At 44.2% G+C, this 22379-nt stretch overlaps 1 protein-coding gene across 1 annotated transcript in view; it reads right to left on the bottom strand.

The window, feature by feature from the left end:
• Positions 1-19731, bottom strand: part of LOC144930579 (uncharacterized) — a 142752-nt gene extending 123021 nt beyond the window's left edge. The window contains exons 1-2 of the mRNA XM_078853009.1: positions 18842-19731; positions 18116-18254 (exon numbers count right to left, since the gene is read on the bottom strand). Of these exons, the coding sequence (XP_078709135.1) occupies positions 18116-18254; positions 18842-19424 (722 nt within the window). The 5' untranslated portion in view covers positions 19425-19731. The remainder of the gene's footprint in view (positions 1-18115; positions 18255-18841) is intronic.
• Between the last annotated feature and the right edge of the window lie 2648 nt (positions 19732-22379).

The following is a 22379-nucleotide window of genomic DNA, read 5'->3' on the forward strand; positions in this document are numbered from 1 at the left end:
CATTAATAAAGAGCTTTGAGATTTTTTTCAGATCCCTACATTTTATTTCCTCCAGGGAAAAATGCTTTAGAGCAGATGCGATTTTGGCTATATCACACTTGGACATGAGCAACCAATGAAATTTCAAGACCCTGCAGTGGACTGGAGACCTACAAGATCGGAAATGGAGAGTTGGTGAGTGCACACCATGTGCAGAAGATTACGTTTGGGCTTACATTTAAAAAACAAACCAGAGAAAAGGCCCACAATAAGTTTTATCACTGAGCAGGAACATTGGGGTGATCGCAGGGCCAACATTTTGCCTTTTTTACTTGTGCAAAGTTTGCAAACGGTTCCCTACTGTACATGTGTAGTTTAGAAAGCAAAATAGTATATTTTGCATCACTCAGAATTCTGTTCCAGCAGAAGCCCAGTTAGACTGGACCATCAGGGGTGATAGAGTCGTGACTGAAATGTATTGGGTGAGTTTAGTGGGAAAAATTCCGTAACATGTGTCTGGCTTACATCGATGTTATGATCATTGATTAATCCCTCATTCTTATGAACATTAAATTCACTCGAGAATCATAAAGGCAGATTATAAACTCTTCATAGTTGGGAGTGCAAGTTTTATAGTGCCTAACACAATTGGCCTTTAATCCTGATTGGGCTCTACAATAAGAAACAATTGCTAATAGAACTAAACCTGTCTTGATTTTATTTTTATAGGGCACCAAAATGCTGAAACTGGCTGAGCATTTTTTGTTGCTTCTATCTCGTAGCTAGTGTCAATAAAATATAAATAAAGCTAGAAACCAAAAACAGTTTTCACTCCAGGGAAATCATATTACAAGTCTCTTCCTAAAGTAAAATTTAATGGGTAGGTTATAACAACTCCCTCAAAAGGCATTTACAGAAGACATATTGACAGAGCCTTCGCTATATAGAAAGTGACAGGCAGAAGCAATGTGAGACTTTCCATCAGCTATATTTTGAGATGTTAGGGACAGAGTGCTAGGAAATTACTTCACCAATGCAGTATGTGAAAGAATTCTCAAATTAAGTCCAGTGAGAAGGGTTTTTTCGTTTGTGTTTTTGTTTTTTAACTCACATCTAATTGTCCATTAACTGCCATTATTCTATCTGTGTGGTCCCCAGTACAGAACTGACGGTCATCAGAAATAAATCTTCCCCAATTACCCGTGAATGATATCCTTAGTGTTAATAAATTCACTCCCTGATTAGAGAGGGAGCAGTTCTCTCATGAAGTATATATTTTAATTGAATTTAATTTTAATCTAGGAACTACCACATGTTATGTATTTTAACAGCTCACTATTACAGGCTTGACAGATATAAGAATCCCCCTATCTTAAAATGCAAGACAGGTATGTTAATACAAAGAGAAACTAAACTGGGGGAGCTGGGTGCAGGGGAGAAGAGGGGAGGAAATGCAGAGTCTAGAAGCCAGATCCTCAGCTAGTGTAAACTGGTGTAGCTTCATGTTAGTAAATATTAACTCTTTTAATCTTTTTCTTTCTGTATATTTGATTCATTTACATATTAGCTATTCCTTGGAATCTTTATGATATTAACATAGAGCATGTTCAATTCTAAGGGTCAGAACACTTGACTGATAAATAACCCTATTCAGGAGTTCTGCATGTAAGACTATCTATCTAATCATCAGTGGCATCTCTGTCTATTAATTCCAGATAGTTTGAGAAACCATCCCCTTTATATAATGCTTACATAAGCATATATAAGCCTGGGAAAGTGATAAGGGATGATTGTTAGAGCAGATAGGGAAGAAAGACCCACTGAAAGACATTCTCTTGAAGAATTGTTAGACCTCTCAGCTGTAAATAATTATGCCTTCACACATAATTCAGGTAACCTGAGAATGTATAGACATGACATCAGAACATATTTCTTTTAACAAAGAGGGTTTTCTTTGTTTAAAACTCCAAATATAATGACACTGTTGTTGAAACTTAGGGAATCAAACTGGGCATCCCTCCGGTTACACTGAAGAGGCACAGACCTTCAATCTTACAAAAGGGTTGTAATGTATCTATCCTTTCTGTATAGTGCTGTACTATTCTGTTTGATAATCTGATTAATAATGCCAATTGAGCCTGCTATTCGACAACCTTGAGTAGTCATTAACTCAGACATGCAACATCCACTAACTTCAGAGCTTCACTGACTTACAGCAGCTGATGATCAGTCTCAAGAGTAAAATAGAAATGATAACTCAGCCATATTACACATCCTGAAGTTTCCACAGAATAAAATACTGTGCTGTGTCTGAGACAGCACAGAACTCATAGCCCTGGGAGGGGAGGGGTACCTTAACCCCTTAGGTCACCTTAGGCCTTTTCAGCCTCTCGATTTCAGGCTGCTCCAGGGGCTAGAGCAGCCCCCAGCATAACTAAGGCTCTCTCTATATATTGAGCTGGGGTGTGATTCCCAGCTCAGACATACCCAGGCTAGCTCTGCTAGAGGTAGTGCGCTAAAAACAGCAGTGTAGCCAGGGTAGCATCTTGGGCTAGCCATCTGCTTATGTACCTAGGGCATCTGTATAGGTACATACTCCTGGAGGCTAGCCACCCATGCTATCCTGACTACGTTGCTATTTTTAGCCTGTTAGCTCGAGCAGAGCTAGCATGGGTAAGTCTATGTGAGGTGGGAATCACACCTGGAGCGTCAAGTGTAGACATAGCCTATTTCAGTTACAGGCTGACCTATGGCAGCAGAGCTGCTCAGAATCTTTACAGTGCTGTGAGCTGTGGCCCTGTGCCCAGTGCCTATGTCAGGGCTTGAGAGGGGGTGTCTTCTGGAGGTAGCCTTATGGAGGTCATCCAGAGAACCTGCTCCAGGAAAAGCCTCCCTCAGGCAGAACCACTACCCTTTACCCTGTTTGAGCCCTGTTGCATGATATATAAAAGCCAAAGCTGGGGTACCCTCCTTTCAGATCACTTACAGATTTTAAGTCCAGAATGGACCCCTGAAGCTTGACCTCAATAATACAGCCCTAGGATCGGGGTAGTCAATTATTTTTTGTCAAGGTCCAAATTTCTTGGTCAAGGTATAGTTAATGTCCAGACTCCAAAGGAACATTTTCCCACTGCAATAACAATAATGATAATAATTAGGGTTGCCCTACTCTACTCTACTCACACAAAACTGAACACCCTTGCCCCGTCCCTCCTCTAAGCCCCGCCCCTGCCCCCCACTCACTCCTTCCCCCCCTCCCTCTGTCACTCACTTTCCCCACCCTCACTCGCTTGCTCATTTTAACCGGCCTAGATCCAGCTGCAGGAGCGGGCTCTGGGGTGGGGCTAGGGATGAGGAGTGGAGTGCATGAGGGGGCTTCAGGCTGGGAGGTGCAGCTGAGGGGTTCAGAGTATGGGAGGGGGCTCCGGCTGAAGCAAGGGGTTGGGATGAGGGGGGTGTGAGGGCTCTGGCTGGGGGTGCAGACGCTGGGGTAGGCCGGGGGATGAGGGGTTTGGGGTGCTCCGGGCTGACCAAGGGGTTTGGAGGGTGGGAGGGGGATCAGGACTGGTCAGGGGGGTTGAGTGTAGGAGGAGGTGAAGGCTCCAGCTGGGGGTCCAGTCTCTGGGATAAGGCTGAGGATGAGGGGTTTGGGGTGCAGGAAGGGATTCCAGACTGGGACCAAGGGGTTGGAGGGCAGGAGGGGGATCAGGGCTGGGCAGAGGGTTGGGGTGTGTGGGGGTGAGGGCTCTGGATGGGGTGCCAGCTCTGGTATGGGGCTGGGGATGAGGGATTTGGGGTGCAGGAGGGTGCTCTGGACTGGTAATGAGAGGGTCAGAGGGTGGGGGGGGCAGTCAGGGCTGGGCAGGGGGTTTGGGCATGGGAGGGGGTCTGGGTGCAGGCTCCTGGCAGCACTTACTTCAGGCAGCTCCTGGAAGCAGTGGCTCCTACGCATAGACTTGGCCAGGTGGCTCCATGTGTTTCCCTGTCCACTGGCGCCACTCCTGCAGCTCCTATTGGCCATGCTTCCTGGCCAATTGGAGCCCCACTGTGCCGCCGAGCAGACTTTTAATGGCCCAGTCAGTGGTGCTGAGCAGAGCTGTCAGGGTCCCTTTTTGACCAGGTGTTCCAGTCAAAAAACGGACACCTGGCAAGCTTAATAATCATAAGTAAATAAAAAAAGATTTTTACGGTCTCTTCAAAAGCATCTGGGGCCCCCGATTTGGCCTGCAGTCCATCTATTGACTATCCCTTCCCCAATTCTTCACCCACTGATTACTGCAGTTGATGGTATTATTCTCCCCTACTACTTCACTAAAAACAGAGCTAGAAAAAAAAGTCTTGAAGAAAAAAATTCTTCTAAAAATTTTCTAAATTGTGAAGTTGTTTTCATTTCACAGGGTTCAAAACAGAAGACTCTGGAAAATTTTCCAAATTTTCAAATTTCTGCTCCTCACTCCCCACCCCCACCCCCCACTGGGTGCAAGACCATTATTTTCCTTTTGCCACTAACTCTTACAAAGTTGAAGTCTGAGAAGTTACAAAGCAGCAAATGAAGCAAAGTGAAAAAAGGCCAAGACATTATTCATTGTATTGCACTGAGTGGCAAAAGAGGAACAGAGGAAAATGGGAAAGAAAAGGAAAAGAGATGACAAAATACTTCTTATATTATAAAAAATAATAATTTAGAAATGTAGAATTTGGGGGGTTGGACAATAGCGTATTTTTTAAATATAAAAACATCTTTATTCTAAAATATTTAATTTTGGAAAAAAGCATTTTTCATCAAAAAAATTTTGACACCCCCCCCCCGCCCCCCCCCCCCCGAAACATAGCCGTAGTAATCATGAATTGAGTGCAGTGTGCTCTGGCTAAAATACAATATATCTTTTAGAAAGACAGCCTATCTTCATTTAAGGACTTCAAGTAATGGAAAATCCACCATATCTCATTAAACTATACCAGCAATTAATTTCCCTTATACTTAATAAGCAGCATCTTCATTCCACTTTGAATTTTTCAAACTTTATCTTCCAACCATTGAGCTTGTTGTGCTATTGTCTGCTAGATTAAAGAGCCCTTAAATATCAGATATCTTCTTGTATTAGTACTTAGGCCATGATCAAGTTGCTCTTAACCTTTTCCTTGATAAGCTAAATACTTTTATGGGCATGCACTTTACAATATAAATGGTGTAATTTTATTTCATTTCCTTTAGATTCACTTTGCTTGCTCTCTGGAACAGGGAGGACATACTGCTAAAATGCCCTACCATCTTCGTTCACAAGATTGAAGGAGGAAAGAGAAATAGCTTTCTCCCCCTGCTTGTAGTTCTGCCCTACTGAATAATTTGCATTTTAATCATTTTAAAGATTACAACCAGTGGCATTTAAACATCTTTAACAGTATGAGCACTTCTGCTGTATTTGTGCCAGCAGATTTCTGAATATCAGTATATTTTATTTTCCTCAGAGCCCACGGGTTCCTTTCTTCAAAGAATGAGGCTACAAATAACATTTAATCTGTGTCATAGTGGCTTGGAACTGACACTATAGGAACTGAACCAGGTGAAAAAGTGGTATGTTCCAAGCTTCACTCACAATGTAAGTGCCACCCACTTAACACAAAAGCTAGAGAGAAATGCAATACGGTATCACAGCATATTAACTGAATTCAAGCCTTTCTTGGGGGCGACAACTACAGTTGTGTCGAACTTGGCAAGTTCCATCCTTGCAGGTTCTTTTCAGTTAAGATGAATTTCAATCCTTGGTATTTTTGGTTTGAGTAAATTCTAGTGAAACCTATCCAGAATTGCCAAGTTTTTCATGGTGGTGGCAACATGTAATCATGCAAAACTACAATATGTTATAGGTTTTCCACCTATGTATCAGCCCAGGCTTTCTTGAAATTGGACCTGTGCTCACACAACTCATGAACCTGACCCATATTTTGGGTTTCTAAGAAGCCCAGAAACCAAGGAAATTTCACCTATTTGGGACTATTATGAAACTTAAAACACAGCTCTGGCTATCACCTCCACATTGAAAGTTAGAATCAGAATCACAGCTATCAGACTGACTGCTACCATAAGTCAAGGGCAATAAACTTCCATTTACTTCAATAGCCAGATCCTTTGGTCTAGCAGAGTTGCTCCCACACAGCCTAGAAATGGCTGGGAACTGAACAAGTCCCCTGTTCCCCTATTCCAGTCCAATCAGCTTTTTATTTAGCCAACACATTACTATGGTAACTAAGTACCCCATAATACCCAGCATAATGGGAGTGCCGCTGAAAAAATGAATGCAAATCTCAAGGTGCACTATTTTTTCTTCATGGTCTCCACTCAGCCACATGTTCTGGCCCACCACCACGTGCTCCATTACTATGTACTGATCCCAGAAGCAGTGGTTTGCATTGCTCAGGCCCAGACATGTGGATAATCGTAAAATCCAGGCAGAAGGAGTGAAATACATGTGTGGAGGGACCCCTACACATACACACATTTCAGCGAGATGAGAAAGACTTCAGATATTTCTCAGCTGCACAGGTAAGATCTACTTCTAACATTTCAGGTGGTCTTATTCTAACACTTAAATCTTAGAGTGTGCCACTCTTGCTCATGTTGATCAGTACCTGGTTCCACAAAAAGTCTTGTTATGAAAAAGTCCTTTGGGCTAATTGTACAGTATGGCACTGTGACCAAATCTAGCCTATTTAGCAGTTTAAGGGCTGGAAAATAAGTAGATTTCACTTTTTTAAAGATGGCCTCAGAGGCAACCAGGGACATTGTCACCTTGACACATTTTATGCAATTATATTTGGAATATCCTGAGGCATTACTCACAACTTAAAGTTGGGGTAAACTTAAAGTTGACATGGGAGCCTGGACTCTGAACATCTTACCTTTGATATGTTTAAAGTCAGACCAACATAGCTCTTTGCTTTGTTTAGGAGCTGCTTTGCTTCTAAATATTGTTGTTTCCATTTGGCATCAGCTGCTCTTCAAGGGTACTTGAGTTCCTTCCTTCATGTCATCCACTGCAATTGTTAAAAGAGAGTTTTGTGTATTTTAATCAGTCTTGGCAGAGCTGGAGGTGAAAATTCTCATTGAGTACCCTGATATTCACTGTGTGATATACAGTATTTTCTTATCTAGGTATCATTGAACAGATGTAGAATAAGCAGTCAGGACTTTCTGAAGGTGCATCCTTTGTAGCAAAGGGAGTTAGCTTTTGATGAAAGGCTAATAGGACAATATTCCCTCTTATTTTGATTTTTTCTCATTCTTGTATTCAGTACATTTTCCCTCACTGAACGCTCTTTTCGCTTTCTCTAGGAGATGTGGTGAAGATCAAGAAAAGCACTCTAAAATCCTAACAATGAAAGCAAAGAAATTTCAAGAGAGGATCAAAACTGGCTGAAAAAGAAGGCCTGTTTATAAGAAAAGCAAACACCATATCGAACTGGAAAGCAAGCATTTTATAGTGAAGAAAGCTCCCACAAGAAAGCCACCAATAGAAACTATTGCAAGAGACTGAGGAGACATGAATTCTTGCAACAAGGAAGGTAAACAAAAAGAAAAGAAAAACAAAATAATCAAACACTTCTTAGGGGAAATACAAATATTGTACCCCTCTTTGAGTGCAGCACAGAAAACTCAAGCCTTTCATCTCTTCCTTTTCAAGCGGACATTTCTCCATTAAGGATTATGGTAGGAAGAAGAAAGTCTTGTAAAGCTTGAAGGAATTTAACCCTAGACTTTCAAATATGAGTGCATAAAGTTAGTCCCAATCCTGCAATTGGCTCCATGTAACCCCTGTCCCTGATCAAAACCCCAAGGGGTCTCCCACAGGCACATAGGTCCCCCTGTATGGACACTGACCAAAGCACAATATCGCTTGCAGTTGCTTAGCACATACAAAGGGTACAAACTCCAAACCATCCATTAGGGTAGCACAGATTGCTTTCCCTGCTTTGGGAGAGTGGGGAGCTGCACACAGGCCAGGCAGAGGGCGGTGAGGAGGGAGTCACAACCCTTGTCCCTTTCCAGCTGACTTGCTGGCAACTGGCAACAAGGGATGAGCAGTTCTACTGAGCACAGACTGACGTTGTAACCAGCCATTGATTGACCATACATGGTAGGTGGAGGAGACTCTTTCCAACAGCCCCTGTCCTTCCCAGTCAATCTGTCTTAAATGTACCAGCAATACAGAGACATGTATCTAAGATTACAAAAGATGTAGTTTAGATATAAGGGATGAAATGGACCAAGAATTTCACCAAAGACAGTTCATATGAGTTTATGTACATAGGTCCTAATCTTATTTAATAAAAATCAATCAATGGGAGTTTTGCTATTACATTCAGCAGGGGCAAGGCTGGGCCCAGAGTGATGCTGTACAGTCAGAGGAATACAGGGAAGAGGGGAAGAGCACATTTTCATTCCTTTATGTTACTTTGTAGAACTGATTAGAAATGTTTCCTGACAAATATCTTTGGCTAGCTCTAGTGTATTCCACTGTTTGCATTACTAACACATAATGTTAGGCATTATGACACATTTGGCAATGTAATACCCTATTGACATCTATTTCCACAAGGGATCAGAGTTAATCTCAATTTCTTGACTCTTTACAAATAAATTCACAGCCTTGACATTTAACTAATGTAAGTTTCCCTTTAAAATGTCTAGGTATTAAAACAAACAAATTATTTTAGATATTGCATCAAAAACACACCTGAATTTACTGGATTTCCAACAGCCCTCCAAAAAACAGCTGAATAGATTTTTCTCTCCAAGTTTTTGGAATATTTTTTTCCTATGGGCTGGCAACAAGCACGAGACTTTTCCAGTCCCCCAGGTAATTGTAAGCCACTGGAAATAGAAACAAATAATCGAAAAATTATCTCAATTTTTTAATAAAAATGCTAATGAATAAGCATGTTCTGGCATTAACATATAAAAACTGAAAAGCCCAACGTGAACAGTGAGGAATACAGAAAAGTATCTAAGTTATGTTTACTATTATGAGGAATTGATTCCTGCAAGAAATTGAACCAGAGACCACCAAATCTAAAAGCAACGGTTCTAGGAAGTTAAAGGACTTTTTTTGTTGTCCTTATCAGTCCTATTTGGAGGCCATAAGCTCTGGAAACCATACCAAATCAGGTACAGTCAGACCGATGTAGCCCCGCTCTTCCCATAATCCAGCTACTTCCTATAACTCAAACAATGTATTCAACCCAGGTTAAACATTCATGTTTGCTGTATTATTTTAGAGAAGGGCTTGCGTTGAAAAGTATGGGTACAATATTTATAAGGGTCCAAACTTCCCAAAAGTTCAAGGAGTTACTATTATGTAGCTGGGGGGAGTCACATCAAAAAGTTCAGATAATCTAATGCCAGACTCCCCAGCATTCAAGCAGTGTTTCAATTCCGGCATATTTATATGCTGCTTGGTTTTGTTATACATTAGCAGAAATTACTGTGAATAAGTTTGATAAAAGTGAAAAGCTGCTGAAAGTAGATTTAGACTGGAAGTGGACATGTTTAGAGATTCACACATTGGCATTCGCTTTTAAAAACCAGAGGACAGAATGAATGTATTTCACTTTCAGATGCCCAAAGAAAACAAAGCTCACATGAATTATTTAACAAACATAGGCCTCATGGTCTAGTGGCTAGAACAGGGGTGGGAAAACTTTGTGGCCCAAGGGCCACATATGGGTATGGAAATTGTATGGCGGGCCATGAATGCTTACAAAATTGGGGGTTGGGTTGCAGGAGGGTGGGAGGGCTCCAGCTGGGGTTGCGGGCTCTGGGGTGGGACTGGGGATGAGGGGTTGGGGGTTCAGGAGGGTGCTCTGGGCTGGGACTGAGGGGTTCGGAGGGTCGGAGGGGGATCTGGGCTGGGGCAGAGGGTTGGGTCACGGGAAGAGGTCAGGGGGGCAGGCTCCGGGTGGTGCTTACATCAAGTAGCTCCCAGAAACAGCAGCATGTCCCCCCTCCGGCTCCTACCCAGAGGTGCGGACAGGTGGGTCTGCGCACTGCCCTGTCCACAGATGCCGCCCCTGCAGCTCCCATTGGCTGTGGTTCCTGGCCAATGGGAGCTGCGGGGGGCGGCATTTGGGGCGGAGGCAGCGTGCAGAGCCCCCTGGCTGCCCCTGTGTGTAGGAGCTGTAGGGGGGACATGCCGCTGCTTCTGGGAGCCATGCGGAGTGGAGCATGACCCCGATCCTGTCCCCGACTGGAGCACCAGAGCGGGACAAGCCCTGGACCCCACTTCCCAGCAGGAGCTTGAGGGCTGGATTAAAACATTTGGAGGGACAGATGTGGCCCCCGGGCCATAGTTTTCCCACCCCTGGGCTAGAGAAATGGAGTGGGACTCAGAACACCTGGACTTCAGTCCAAGCTCCACCATGGGCCTGCTGAGTGACCTCCGACAAGTCAGTTCACCTCTGTGCCTCAGCTATCCCCATCTGTAAAATGCGGATAAGGATACTGTCCTCCTTCATGAAGTGCTCTGAGATCTCCTGCTGAAAATAATGTGCAAGATCTTGGTGATATTATGGGAAGTTTATATATGGGAAGTTCTAAAAATGAAGCTTTTTTTCCAAATCTGAGTTTATAAAAAAAAGTCTGAAAAACGTTAACACTTGAAAAGTAATTTCTAAAAATAAAAAATGCCCTCCCCAACTGCATTCTGAGAACTCAAATACAGCCACATTAATCCCTCACCTCTGCCCAAAATCAAGTAAATGGAATATAGAAAGGTAAGTCCATGAGAAGCCTCAAAAAAGTCTACACACGTTATTCCAAGTTCACTCTGTGCATGCTGCAAGACCACACTACTGCAGGGTCTGTTGGTAGAGGTAAGGTGCATTAACCCCTTCCACTTCCTTGTGGATGCAGGTTGTAAGCCCTAAGTAGTTATCTCAGAGAGAGAGAGATAACTGGGGTAATCTAAATAGAATAAATTAGAACCGAACTGACATTTTGAATGAAGTGCAGTGCCCTGTTAAGAGTTAAGCCCAAAAACATTTACATGTCAAAGAAACAGGACAAACCCATGGAGAGAGAAATTTGAAGACTTGTTTTATTTCTGGCTTTGCTAGTGAACCACTGGCTGACACTGGGCAAACCACTTAATCAACACGTTTCCCTTTTCGTAAGATGGAGATAAAGCTTTTTTACAGAGGCAGGCAAGCATCAAATTCCATAGAAAATGTCAAGTATTATTAATAAGCCAGGCCCTGGTTACTTAGTCGAACAATGTACAAACCTATGTGAGTCACTGGTATTCTGTAACATCAAAACTACTTACTTGCTTAAAGCTGTGCAAGTAGCTAAGATCTTTGCTGGATCAGGGTTTTCATGACATTGTTTTCAGAGGTGCTCAGAACCTGAAGTCCCCACTGACATTGTGACTTGGATCTTAACATTTCACCTGCATGTTTGGAAATTTTGGCCTAAGGCTTCATCTGTTTGTGGCATTCTCCTATAGTAACAATGAAATCTTAAAATGAACATGGGAGTTTCTAGTTTCTAGTGTGCTATTAACTCTGTTTTGATATCTAACACACATCCTTGTTCAGGCGACCAGTCACTATGAGCCAGATGGTGACCTGTCTCCCACACAAGAATCATAACGCATGCCCTTGCTACTGAGCTCCAACTACCTGAACTGCCTTTCAGCACAGGAAGGGAAGCAGGCACCACAGAACTGGTACATTCTCTCTCAACACAGGAAGTGGCAAGGAATGGAGCAGAGAATTGGCTCCGACCTCCCCAATGCACCAGATGGCATACCCATATTGATGGGTCAGAGGTGCACATTGTGCCAGCTACAGACATGGCATAATTTACTCCCTCCCCAGAGCAGAAGGGGAACCAGGAAGGAGGCTGACTAACAACATCCCTTCTATACTGCTCCAAGGACAGCAGAGCAGCAGTCTACCCCTTATTCCTCAAGAAGAGTTCTTCCGTCTAGCCCTATGAGTGTAAATATTCTTTGCTCTACACAGTCTCAGATTTGGACTTTAAGGCCAGAAGGAACCATCATGATCATCTAGTCTGACCTCCTTCACATGGCGGATCACAGAACCTCATGCACACAATCCTGTAATGGACCCATAAACTCTGGCTGAGTTACTGATGTCCTCAATTTATCATTTAAAGACTTCAGGTTACAGAGAATCCACAATTTACTTTAGTGTAAACCTGCAAGTGACCTCTACCCCATATTGCAGATGTAAAAGTTTAAATATGAGTTTATATTGAGTTATAGCTTAAGATTTAGTTCTTTATACCCATGTTTAAAAAACTGGAACTGAATGTTTGTTTTGAGCATTCTGAAGATTAAAGCAGGAATACTTAGGAGCTGCAGAATCATCCTGACCGGAATGAACCCTTTTATAGTATCAGAGGGGCCTTAATTAGAGTCAGGTGTTCACATTAGCTTACCGCCTCAGCTGACTCTTTGCAGGTTAATTGGAGTCTGGTGTTCTGATTAGCCCAGCAGCCCCTGCTCTGGTCAGTCTGGGAACAGAAAACTGCTTATCCAGTGGCCAATATATCTGCCTTCTACTACTCTGCTGTACCCAACTGACCTGGGTCTATCACAATACATATTGCCCACATATATCCCATAGCGAATTAAAAACTTTCTGCAATGTTGGCAAAATATCTTTCTACTGGAGAATGTATCACTTTCTCCTGAGGGGAATATTATTTCTCAGTTTGTTATTGAAGTAGCCAAAGGTTGCTAGTGATAATCTCAGAGTACTCAATAAAATTATTTGTACTATCCATGGTATTGATGAATGCTTAATCAGTACAGAGTGACTTTATGCCTTTGTGACATAACAAATAGCAATGCTCATCGTGTTTAGAGGAGCACTTTTCACCTGTAGCTCTCAAAGGCTGTTTACAGAAATTTGCAAGTATCAACCTCTCCATTTTACCAGAGAGGAAACTGAGATGCAAAGACTGAGGGTCTAAACTCCAGACATGCTGAGTTCCCAGTACTCCATCTGAAGTCAATGGGCACTGAAGGTAATCAACACCTTTAAAAAGAGGAAATCATTAGTGTTCTCAAGGTCACATATCAGGCAAGGGCAGAACAGAAACAGAGTCTATGTCTTCAGCTACCAGACCATGCTAAAGCTCGTTCTGGGAAATACATTGCCAGTTCAACATTTAATAATGATCCTTGAAAAGTGTCATAAGTGTCCACAAGGGGAAAATGCCATAAGTCTTTCCCTCAATTTCCACCAAATATAGGTCCAGTTGAAAAATATTCAAAATGTCAAAGTTTTGGTTTTTGATGGAAAAAACAAATCAGGATTTTTTTTTTTTTAAAAAGCATGTGAGATTCTTTCCCCCCGTTTGTTCCCCAACCAGTTCCATTCTCTAAAGATAGAGATGTGTTCTATGCCCACAATCTGTCAGTCATTCAGGCTGTACCTTTCACACTGATTGTGTCACAACTGTAATCCTCGCTCAGCAAAAATTCTCCTCTCTCCAAACCATAATTATCATTTCTGCTATCAACAGAGCTGTGTGAAGCTTGGTTTCATTTCAAAAAGATTTGTACTATGTATATATTTTTGTCTTACAATCAGCACAGTGTGTTCAAATCTCACTCTCCTATCATATTTTGCTTAGAGTTTAGTGAATGAACAGCACAGAACATAAAAAATGCAGTGAAATTACACTCAAGCTGCCCAGTTTTCATCTATTTTGTGTCAAACCTAGAATCACTCAACGACTGCCATGTGTGAAAGTAGAATGAATTATATTGAAATTATAATTCATTAAAGAAATGCTACTTGAAGGGTTTGTTGAAATATAGTTGTTAGGAAGAGAAACATTAAGGAGTGTGAGACAATGGGTCCTCAAACTAATTAACTTAGAGCTCCTACTGAGCTAGGAGATTGGTAAATGTTAATATGCAAATAAGATATGTATGTATATTTGTCAGTTTCTGCTTTCTTTTGTCTCTTATGTTAAATTGGCTTTGGCTTAGCTGTATAAATAGGTTATCTTGGGCCTCAGAGAGGGGCTCACATCTGGGTGCATTAGCAAGGCGCTTTGCTAATAAACAGAGTGGTCTGACAAATTATGTGAGTCCTGAATCTGACTTTGACAATTTGGAGGTTCCACCAAGATGGCAACCGTCTTCACTGGGGCCATGTGACTCCTGACTGTTCTTAGGATGGCTGTGGCAAGCTGGCATCTGGCCCGAGCGGTCCTCCGCCAGAACGGAAGGGTGCATGACCACAGTGAAGTCTACGCCATCCAACCTGTTGGTTCCCATTCTGTTCTGGTAGGGATCCTGGGATCTGACATCAGGAATCTGGTCAGGTAATTATTTCTGTGTTTTGTCCGGACTGAGGACTGTCTTGTCTCTGTGTCTATCCGTCCTCCCTGTGGTGTGTTTGAGTCTGAGCGCCGTCTCCGTCTGGGGATCGGCTGACCAAAGGGTTCCTGTCCCCATGGACTGAGTGAGTGAAATCTGCACAATCGCAGCCGCGCCTTGGGTAAAACCCTTGGTGTGAAAGCAAGGGTGATTGAAGCAGTAGCCTGTGGGCTCCTTTTGTGTGTTGCACCGGGCATCGCTCTGACGAACCCGACTTTCCTTCTTGTGTGATTGGTGTGTAAAGTCCTCCTGTATGGGTAACCAGACGTCTAAGTCGGGACAGTTCCCTGAAGGAACGCCGGCTCAGTTTATGTATTTTAGGAAGAGTCTGGACTCCTGTAAATTTCTGGAAAAATGGTCTAGGCTAAGGGGGTCAGGTAGAGTGATTACTACCAGCACAAGTGAAATGGTCTATAAGGGACTGCTGCGGGCAGCAGGCAGAGAGAGAATTTGATCAAAATTGTTTGACTATTGGGTAATGTAATCAAAATCACTAAGGGTATGTCTACACTACGAAATTAGGTCGAATTTATAGAAGTCGGTTTTTTTGAAATCGGTTTTATATATTCGAGTGTGTGTGTCCCCACAGAAAATGCTCTAAGTGCATTAAGTGCATTAACTCGGCGGAGCGCTTCCACAGTACCGAGGCAAGCGTCGACTTCCGGAGCGTTGCACTGTGGGTAGCTATCCCACAGTTCCCGCAGTCTCCGCTGCCCATTGGAATTCTGGGTTGATATCCCAATGCCTGATGGGGCTAAAACATTGTCGCGGGTGGTTCTGGGTACATATCGTCAGGCCCCCGTTCCCACCCTCCCTCCCCCCGTGAAAGCAAGGGCAGACAATCATTTCGAGCCTTTTTTCCTGAGTTACCTGTGCAGACGCCATACCACGGCAAGCATGGAGCCCGCTCAGGAAACCGTCACCCTATGTCTCCTGGGTGCTGGCAGACGCGGTACGGCTTTGCTGCACAGTAGCAGCAACCCATTGCCTTCTGGCAGCAGACGGTGCAATACGACTGGTAGTCGTCCTCGTCGTGTCCGAGGTGCTCCTGGCCACGTCGGCTGGGAGCGCCTGGGCAGACATGGGCGCAGGGACTAAATTTGGAGTGACTTGACCAGGTCATTCTCTTTAGTCCTGCAGTCCTATTGAACCGTCTTATGGTGAGCGGGCAGGCGATACGGACTGCTAGCAGTCGTACTGTACCATCTTCTGCCAGGCAGGCAAGAGATGAGGATTGCTAGCAGTCGTATTGTACCATCTTATGCCAGGCAGGCAAGAGATGAAGATGGCTAGCAGTCGTACTGTACCATCTTCTGCCAAGCAGCCATGAGATGTGGATAGCATGCAGTCCTTCTGCACCGTCTGCTGCCAGCCAAAGATGTAAAGGATAGATGGAGTGGGTCAGAACAAGAAATAGACCAGATTTGTTTTGTACTCATTTTCCTCCTCCCCTGTCTAGATCACACTGCAGTCACTCACAGAGAAGGCGCAGCGAGGTAAATCTAGCCATGTATCAATCAGAGGCCAGGCTAACCTCCTTGTTCCAATCACAACGATAACTTTGGTGCACCATTTCTTATTGGAACCCTCCGTGCAGTCCTGCCTGAAATACTCCTTGATGTACAGGCACACCCTTTGTTGATTTTAGCTCCCTGAAGCCAACCCTGTAAGCCGTGTCGTCAGTCGCCCCTCCCTCCGTCAGAGCAACGGCAGACAATCGTTCCGCGCCTTTTTTCTGTGCGGACGCCATACCAAGGCAAGCATGGAGGCCGCTGAGCTCATTTTGGCAATTAGGAGCACATCAACCACCACACGCATTATCCAGCAGTATATGCAGCACCAGAACATGGCAACGCGATACCGGGCGAGGAGGCGACGTCAGCGCGGTCCCGTGAGTGATCAGGACATGGACACAGATTTCTCTCAAAGCATGGGCCCTGCCAATGCATGCATCATGGTGCTAATGGGGCAGGTTCATGCTGTGGAACGCCGATTCTGGGCTCGGGAAACAAGCACAGACTGGTGGGACCGCATAGTGTTGCAGGTCTGGGACGATTCCCAGTGGCTGCGAAACTTTCGCATGCGTAAGGGCACTTTCATGGAACTTTGTGACTTGCTTTCCCCTGCCCTGAAGCGCATGAATACCAGGATGAGAGCAGCCCTCACAGTTGAGAAGCGAGTGGCGATAGCCCTGTGGAAGCTTGCAACGCCAGACAGCTACCGGTCAGTTGGGAATCAATTTGGAGTGGGCAAATCTACTGTGGGGGCTGCTGTTATGCAAGTAGCTCACGCAATCAAAGATCTGCTGATATCAAGGGTAGTGACCCTGGGAAATGTGCAGGTCATAGTGGATGGCTTTGCTGCAATGGGATTCCCTAACTGTGGTGGGGCTATAGACGGAACCCATATCCCTATCTTGGCACCGGAGCACCAAGCCGCCGAGTACATAAACCGCAAGGGGTACTTTTCGATAGTGCTGCAAGCTCTGGTGGATCACAAGGGATGTTTCACCAACATCAACGTGGGATGGCCGGGAAAGGTGCATGACGCTCGCATCTTCAGGAACTCTGGTCTGTTTCAAAAGCTGCAGGAAGGGACTTTATTCCCAGACCAGAAAATAACTGTTGGGGATGTTGAAATGCCTATATGTATCCTTGGGGACCCAGCCTACCCCTTAATGCCATGGCTCATGAAGCCGTACACAGGCATCCTGGACAGTAGTCAGGAGCTGTTCAACTACAGGCTGAGCAAGTGCAGAATGGTGGTAGAATGTGCATTTGGACGTTTAAAGGCGCGCTGGCGCAGTTTACTGACTCGCTTAGACCTCAGCGAAACCAATATTCCCACTGTTATTACTGCTTGCTGTGTGCTCCACAATATCTGTGAGAGTAAGGGGGAGACGTTTATGGCGGGGTGGGAGGCTGAGGCAAATCGCCCAGCTGCTGGTTACGCGCAGCCAGACACCAGGGCAGTTAGAAGAGCACAGGAGGGCGTGGTACGCATCAGAGAAGCTTTGAAAACCAGTTTCATGACTGGCCAGGCTACGCTGTGAAAGTTCTGTTTGTTTCTCCTTGATGAAACCCCCTGCCCCTTGGTTCACTCTACTTCCCTGTAAGCTAACCACCCTCCCCTCCTCCCTTTAATCACCGCTTGCAGAGGCAATAAAGTCATTGCTGCTTCACAGTCATGCATTCGTTATTCATTCATCACACAAATAGGGAGATGACTACCAAGGTATCCCAGGAGGGGTGGTGGAGGAGGGAAGGAAAATGCCACACAGCACTTTAAGCACAGCACTTTAAAAGTTTACAACTTTAAAATTTATTGAATGACAGCCTTCTTTTTTTTTTGGGCAATCCTCTGTGGTGGAGTGGCTGGTTGGCCGGAGGCCCCCCCACCGCGTTCTTGGGTGTCTGGGTGTGGAGGCTATGGAACTTGGGGAGGAGGGCGGTTGGTTACAGAGGGGCAGCAGTGGCAGTCTGTGCTCCAGCTGCCTTTGCTGCAGCTCAACCATACACTGGAGCATTCTGGTTTGGTCCTGCAGCAGCCTCAGCATTGAATCCTGCCTCCTCTCATCACACTGCCGCCACATTTGAGCTTCAGCCCTGTCTTCAGCCCGCCACTTACTCTCTTCAGCCCGCCACTTACTCTCTTCAGCCCTCCACCTCTCCTCCCGGTCATTTTGTGCTTTCCTGCACTCTGACATTATTTGCCTCCACGCATTCGTCTGTGCTCTGTCAGTGTGGGGGGACAGCATGAGCTCGGAGAACATTTCATTGCGAGTGTGTTTTTTTTTCTTTCTAAGCTTCACTAGCCTCTGGGAAGGAGAAGATCCTGTGATCATTGAAACACATGCAGCTGGTGGAGAAAAAAAAAGGGACAGCGGTATTTAAAAAGACACATTTTATAAAACAATCGCTACACTCTTTCAGGGTAAACCTTGCTGTTAACATTACATACATAGCACATGTGCTTTCATTACAAGGTCGCATTTTGCCTCCTCCCACCGCGTGACTACCCCCTCAACCTTCCCCCGTCCCTGTGGCTAACAGCGGCGAACATTTCTGTTCAGCCACAGGCAAACAGCACAGCAGGAATGGGCTCCTCTGAGTGTCCCTGAAGAAAAGCACCCTATTTCAACCAGGTGACCATGAATTATATCTCACTCTCCTGAGGATAACACAGAGAGATAAAGAACGGATTTTGGTTGAATGCCAGCAAACATACACTGCAATGCTTTGTTCTACAGTGATTCCCGAGTACGTGTTACTGGCCTGGAGTGGTAAAGTGTCCTACCATGAAGGACGAAATAAGGCTGCCCTCCCCAGAAACCTTTTGCAAAGGCTTTATGACTACATCTAGGAGAACCGCAAATGCCAGGGCAAAGTAATCCTTTCACATGCTTGCTTTTAAACCATGTATAGCATTTTAAAAGGTACACTCACCAGAGGTCCCTTCTCCGCCTGCTGGGTCCAGGAGGCAGCCTTGGGTGGGTTCGGGGGGTACTGGCTCCAGGTCTAGGGTGAGAAACAGTTCCTGGCTGTCGGGAAAACCGGTTTCTCCGCTTGCTTGCTGTGAGCTATCTACAACCTCCTCCTCATCATCATCTTCTTCGTCCCCAAAACCTGCTTCCGTATTGCCTCCATCTCCATTGAAGGAGTCAAACAACACGGCTGGGGTAGTGGTGGCTGAACCCCCTAAAATGGCATGCAGCTCATCATAGAAGCGGCATGTTTGGGGCTCTGACCCAGAGCGGCTGTTCGCCTCTCTGGTTTTCTGGTAGGCTTGCCTCAGCTCCTTAAGTTTCACGCGGCACTGCTTCGGGTCCCTGTTATGGCCTCTGTCCTTCATGCCCTGGGAGATTTTCACAAAGGTTTTGGCATTTCGAAAACTGGAACGGAGTTCTGATAGCACGGATTCCTCTCCCCAAACAGCGATCAGATCCCGTACCTCCCATTCGGTCCATGCTGGAGCTCTTTTGCGATTCTGGGACTCCATCATGGTCACCTGTGCTGATGAGCTCTGCATGGTCACCTGCAGCTTGCCACGCTGGCCAAACAGGAAATGAGATTCAAAAGTTTGCGGTTCTTTTCCTGTCTACCTGGCCAGTGCATCTGAGTTGAGAGTGCTGTCCAGAGCGGTCAGAATGGAGCACTCTGGGATAGCTCCCGGAGGCCAATACCATCGAATTGTGTCCACAGTACCCCAAATTCGAGCTGGGAATGTCGATTTAAGCGCTAATCCACTTGTCAGGGGTGGAGTAAGGAAATCGATTTTAAGAGCCCTTTAAGTCGAAATAAAGGGCTTCACTGTGTGGACGGGTGCAGGTTTAAATCGATTTAACGTTGCTAAATTCAACCTAAAGTCCTAGTGTAGACCAGGGCTAAAGGATGTAAGGGTGTTCTATTGGAACTTAACTGCCTCAAATGTAAAAAGGGATGTAAGATGTAAAAAAAAAAAAACAGAGCAGTGTGGAAGGGATGTTAAGGGAAAGAAAATGTGTATGTATCTGTCTGTGTGTGTGTAAATATGTAAAGTTCTAAGGACCAGTTGGTTTTGTTTTTGTTTTAAATAATGCCACTAAAAATTCATTTGAGTCTTTAATTCAAAGTTGCAAAACTGACAGACCTTTTTGCTAGACACAGGTAATTAGTGTTGTTTGGCTTCGGGATTTGGCATTTAACCCTTAAAAGGTAACTCAATGCTTTACAAAATTTAAAATGTTTTTAAGTTGTGGCTGCAGCAGGGCAGTCAAAATCAGGAGAATAGAAAAAAAATTTCTGGATTCTTTTTGTTTGTTTGTTTGTTTTTTGTTTGTTTGTTTTTGTAACAAAATAGCAGATGAGAGTTGTAGTAAAAACAAAAATAAAAAAAAGACAGTGCCCTTCTGAAGCAACAGCGGGGTGAAGTGCACAAAACAAAAAGAAGCAATGTTAGAAACACTGAGTCTTAAAATGGCTCTGAGTAATCAGACTGTCACTTTGATAGAGGTACATGAAAACTCTGTAAGCAAAAAAAAAAAAGAAATAGTGACACCTTATGTAAAAATGGATCTGGATAATGTTATAGAAGTTAAACTATGGAAGGAATGGTTTCAGAGTAACAGCCGTGTCAGTCTGTATTCGCAAAAAGAAAAGGAGTACTTGTGGCACCTTAGAGACTAACCAATTTATTTGAGCATAGTTCTACACTTTCCACAGTATGCATCCGATGAAGTGAGCTGTAGCTCACGAAAGCTCATGCTCAAATAAATTGGTTAGTCTCTAAGGTGCCACAAGTACTCTTTTCTTTTTATGGAAGCTATGTGCATTTGCCCCAGAACATGTGCAGGGTATATTGTAGAAGGGGCAAAAGAAATGCAAACATACCATGCTACTTAATTAAAATGCTGTTAGGGCTCCAAAGGGAGCCAGAATAGATGGGCTTTTCTTTTTCAGATTGCTGTGGGTTTTGGAAGCAGAAGTTAAAAGTAATCAAAACTCTGGTGAAAGTTGATTGTGTCCCTTTTAAGATAGAGTCTCTGAGCTGCTGATGGCTTTAAATCCAAAAGCAGGAAGTGTCTGTGAAAATGCAAATTACCTAAATGATAAAGGAAGGAGAGAACTAGCATCACAAAGGAGCTGCAGATAAAGGACACACCTGGTCAGCAAACAAATTGTCTAAATAAAAGGCATGGGATCACAAGAGAATTTTAATAAATTTAATGGTAATAAGTATCCCTGTAACAACATATAGTGTGTATGATTTTTTGGAAAAACCCTTTAAGGTCATATGGTAATGATGCTTCTCAGTTATTACCTGTAAATAAAACTTAAAGCTTAACACAGCAGGAAAAACATTTTAAACTTGGTCTGCTGTATAAGAAGGAAAACTCAGGGATTTAATGACTAAACAGTGGGATAATTTCCCCATAACCCTTAAAAGATAAAAGCCATTGAAACCTGGCCTGCCTATAGAACAAAAACAGGAAAATGTGGGGGGAATTCCTCTGTTTTTCCTGCAATTAGCAAGGAAATTTGTAAAAGAAAGTGGTATTGTTATTAAGCAATAATCTGTCCTAACAAGGGGGGGTGGAAATTGTTTCTTTTGTTTTTAGACTCCACAAGCAAGCTGGCACCAGTGGAAGAAAAACTCAGAATACCATGGATCTATGTTTTGTGTTGTTTGTCTGTGGTGTTTGTCTTGTTGCTAGCATTGTTGTGTTTTAATGAACAGAAAACCTCATGTAATGGGTGGGGGATGGCTTCAGAAGGCTGACCTTGGGGGGGTGGGGGGGAAGATGGGTATGGGAATGCAAAAGGCTAACTCAGGAGAATCCCAAAATTCAGTAGCCACCGTTAGGATCTTGGGACAAAGACCGAGTAGACATCCTAAAAGACAAAACTCGGCCAACCTAAAACTAAATTGGCAAAAGGAGAAGTTGATTGTTTCATGCAGTGGTGGGAAGAGGCAAATCATAGGTGCACAGAATCAAAACTTGCCTCTCTCAAAGATTCTGGCTTCTGTCCCACCAGATGCAACTCATTTTACTGTTGTTGATTTGTGCTCTGCTTTCTTTTCAGTCCTGGTTCACCCTGACTCCCAGTTCCTGTTTGCCTTTTCTTACTAGGGGCAACATGGACCACACTGCCCCAGGGGTATACTGAAAGCCCATCATATTTTTCCCAGACATTAGCCTGAGACCTTGCTGACCTTGTTTTCCTGTCCAGGTCCACACTAGTCCAATATGTAGATGATCTACTCCTCTGTTCCCCTTCATTGTCTGCCTCTGAAACTGACTTTTAGTGCTCCTTACTGCCCTAGCAAATAAGGGTCACAAAGCTTCTCGCTCTAAACTACAACTCTGTCAAGCTTCTGTCACATACCTCGGCTTTCTCCTCTCCCAGAGTTCCCATGCACTTTCTCTCACCTGCGTCCAAGCTATCCTTAGCTTTCCCCGACCCCGCTCCCCACGCCAGGTCCGGAAGTTTTTAGGCATGGCTG

The sequence above is a fragment of the Lepidochelys kempii genome, chromosome 5 (assembly GCF_965140285.1).
Source record: "Lepidochelys kempii isolate rLepKem1 chromosome 5, rLepKem1.hap1, whole genome shotgun sequence".
NCBI lineage: Eukaryota > Metazoa > Chordata > Testudines > Cheloniidae > Lepidochelys > Lepidochelys kempii.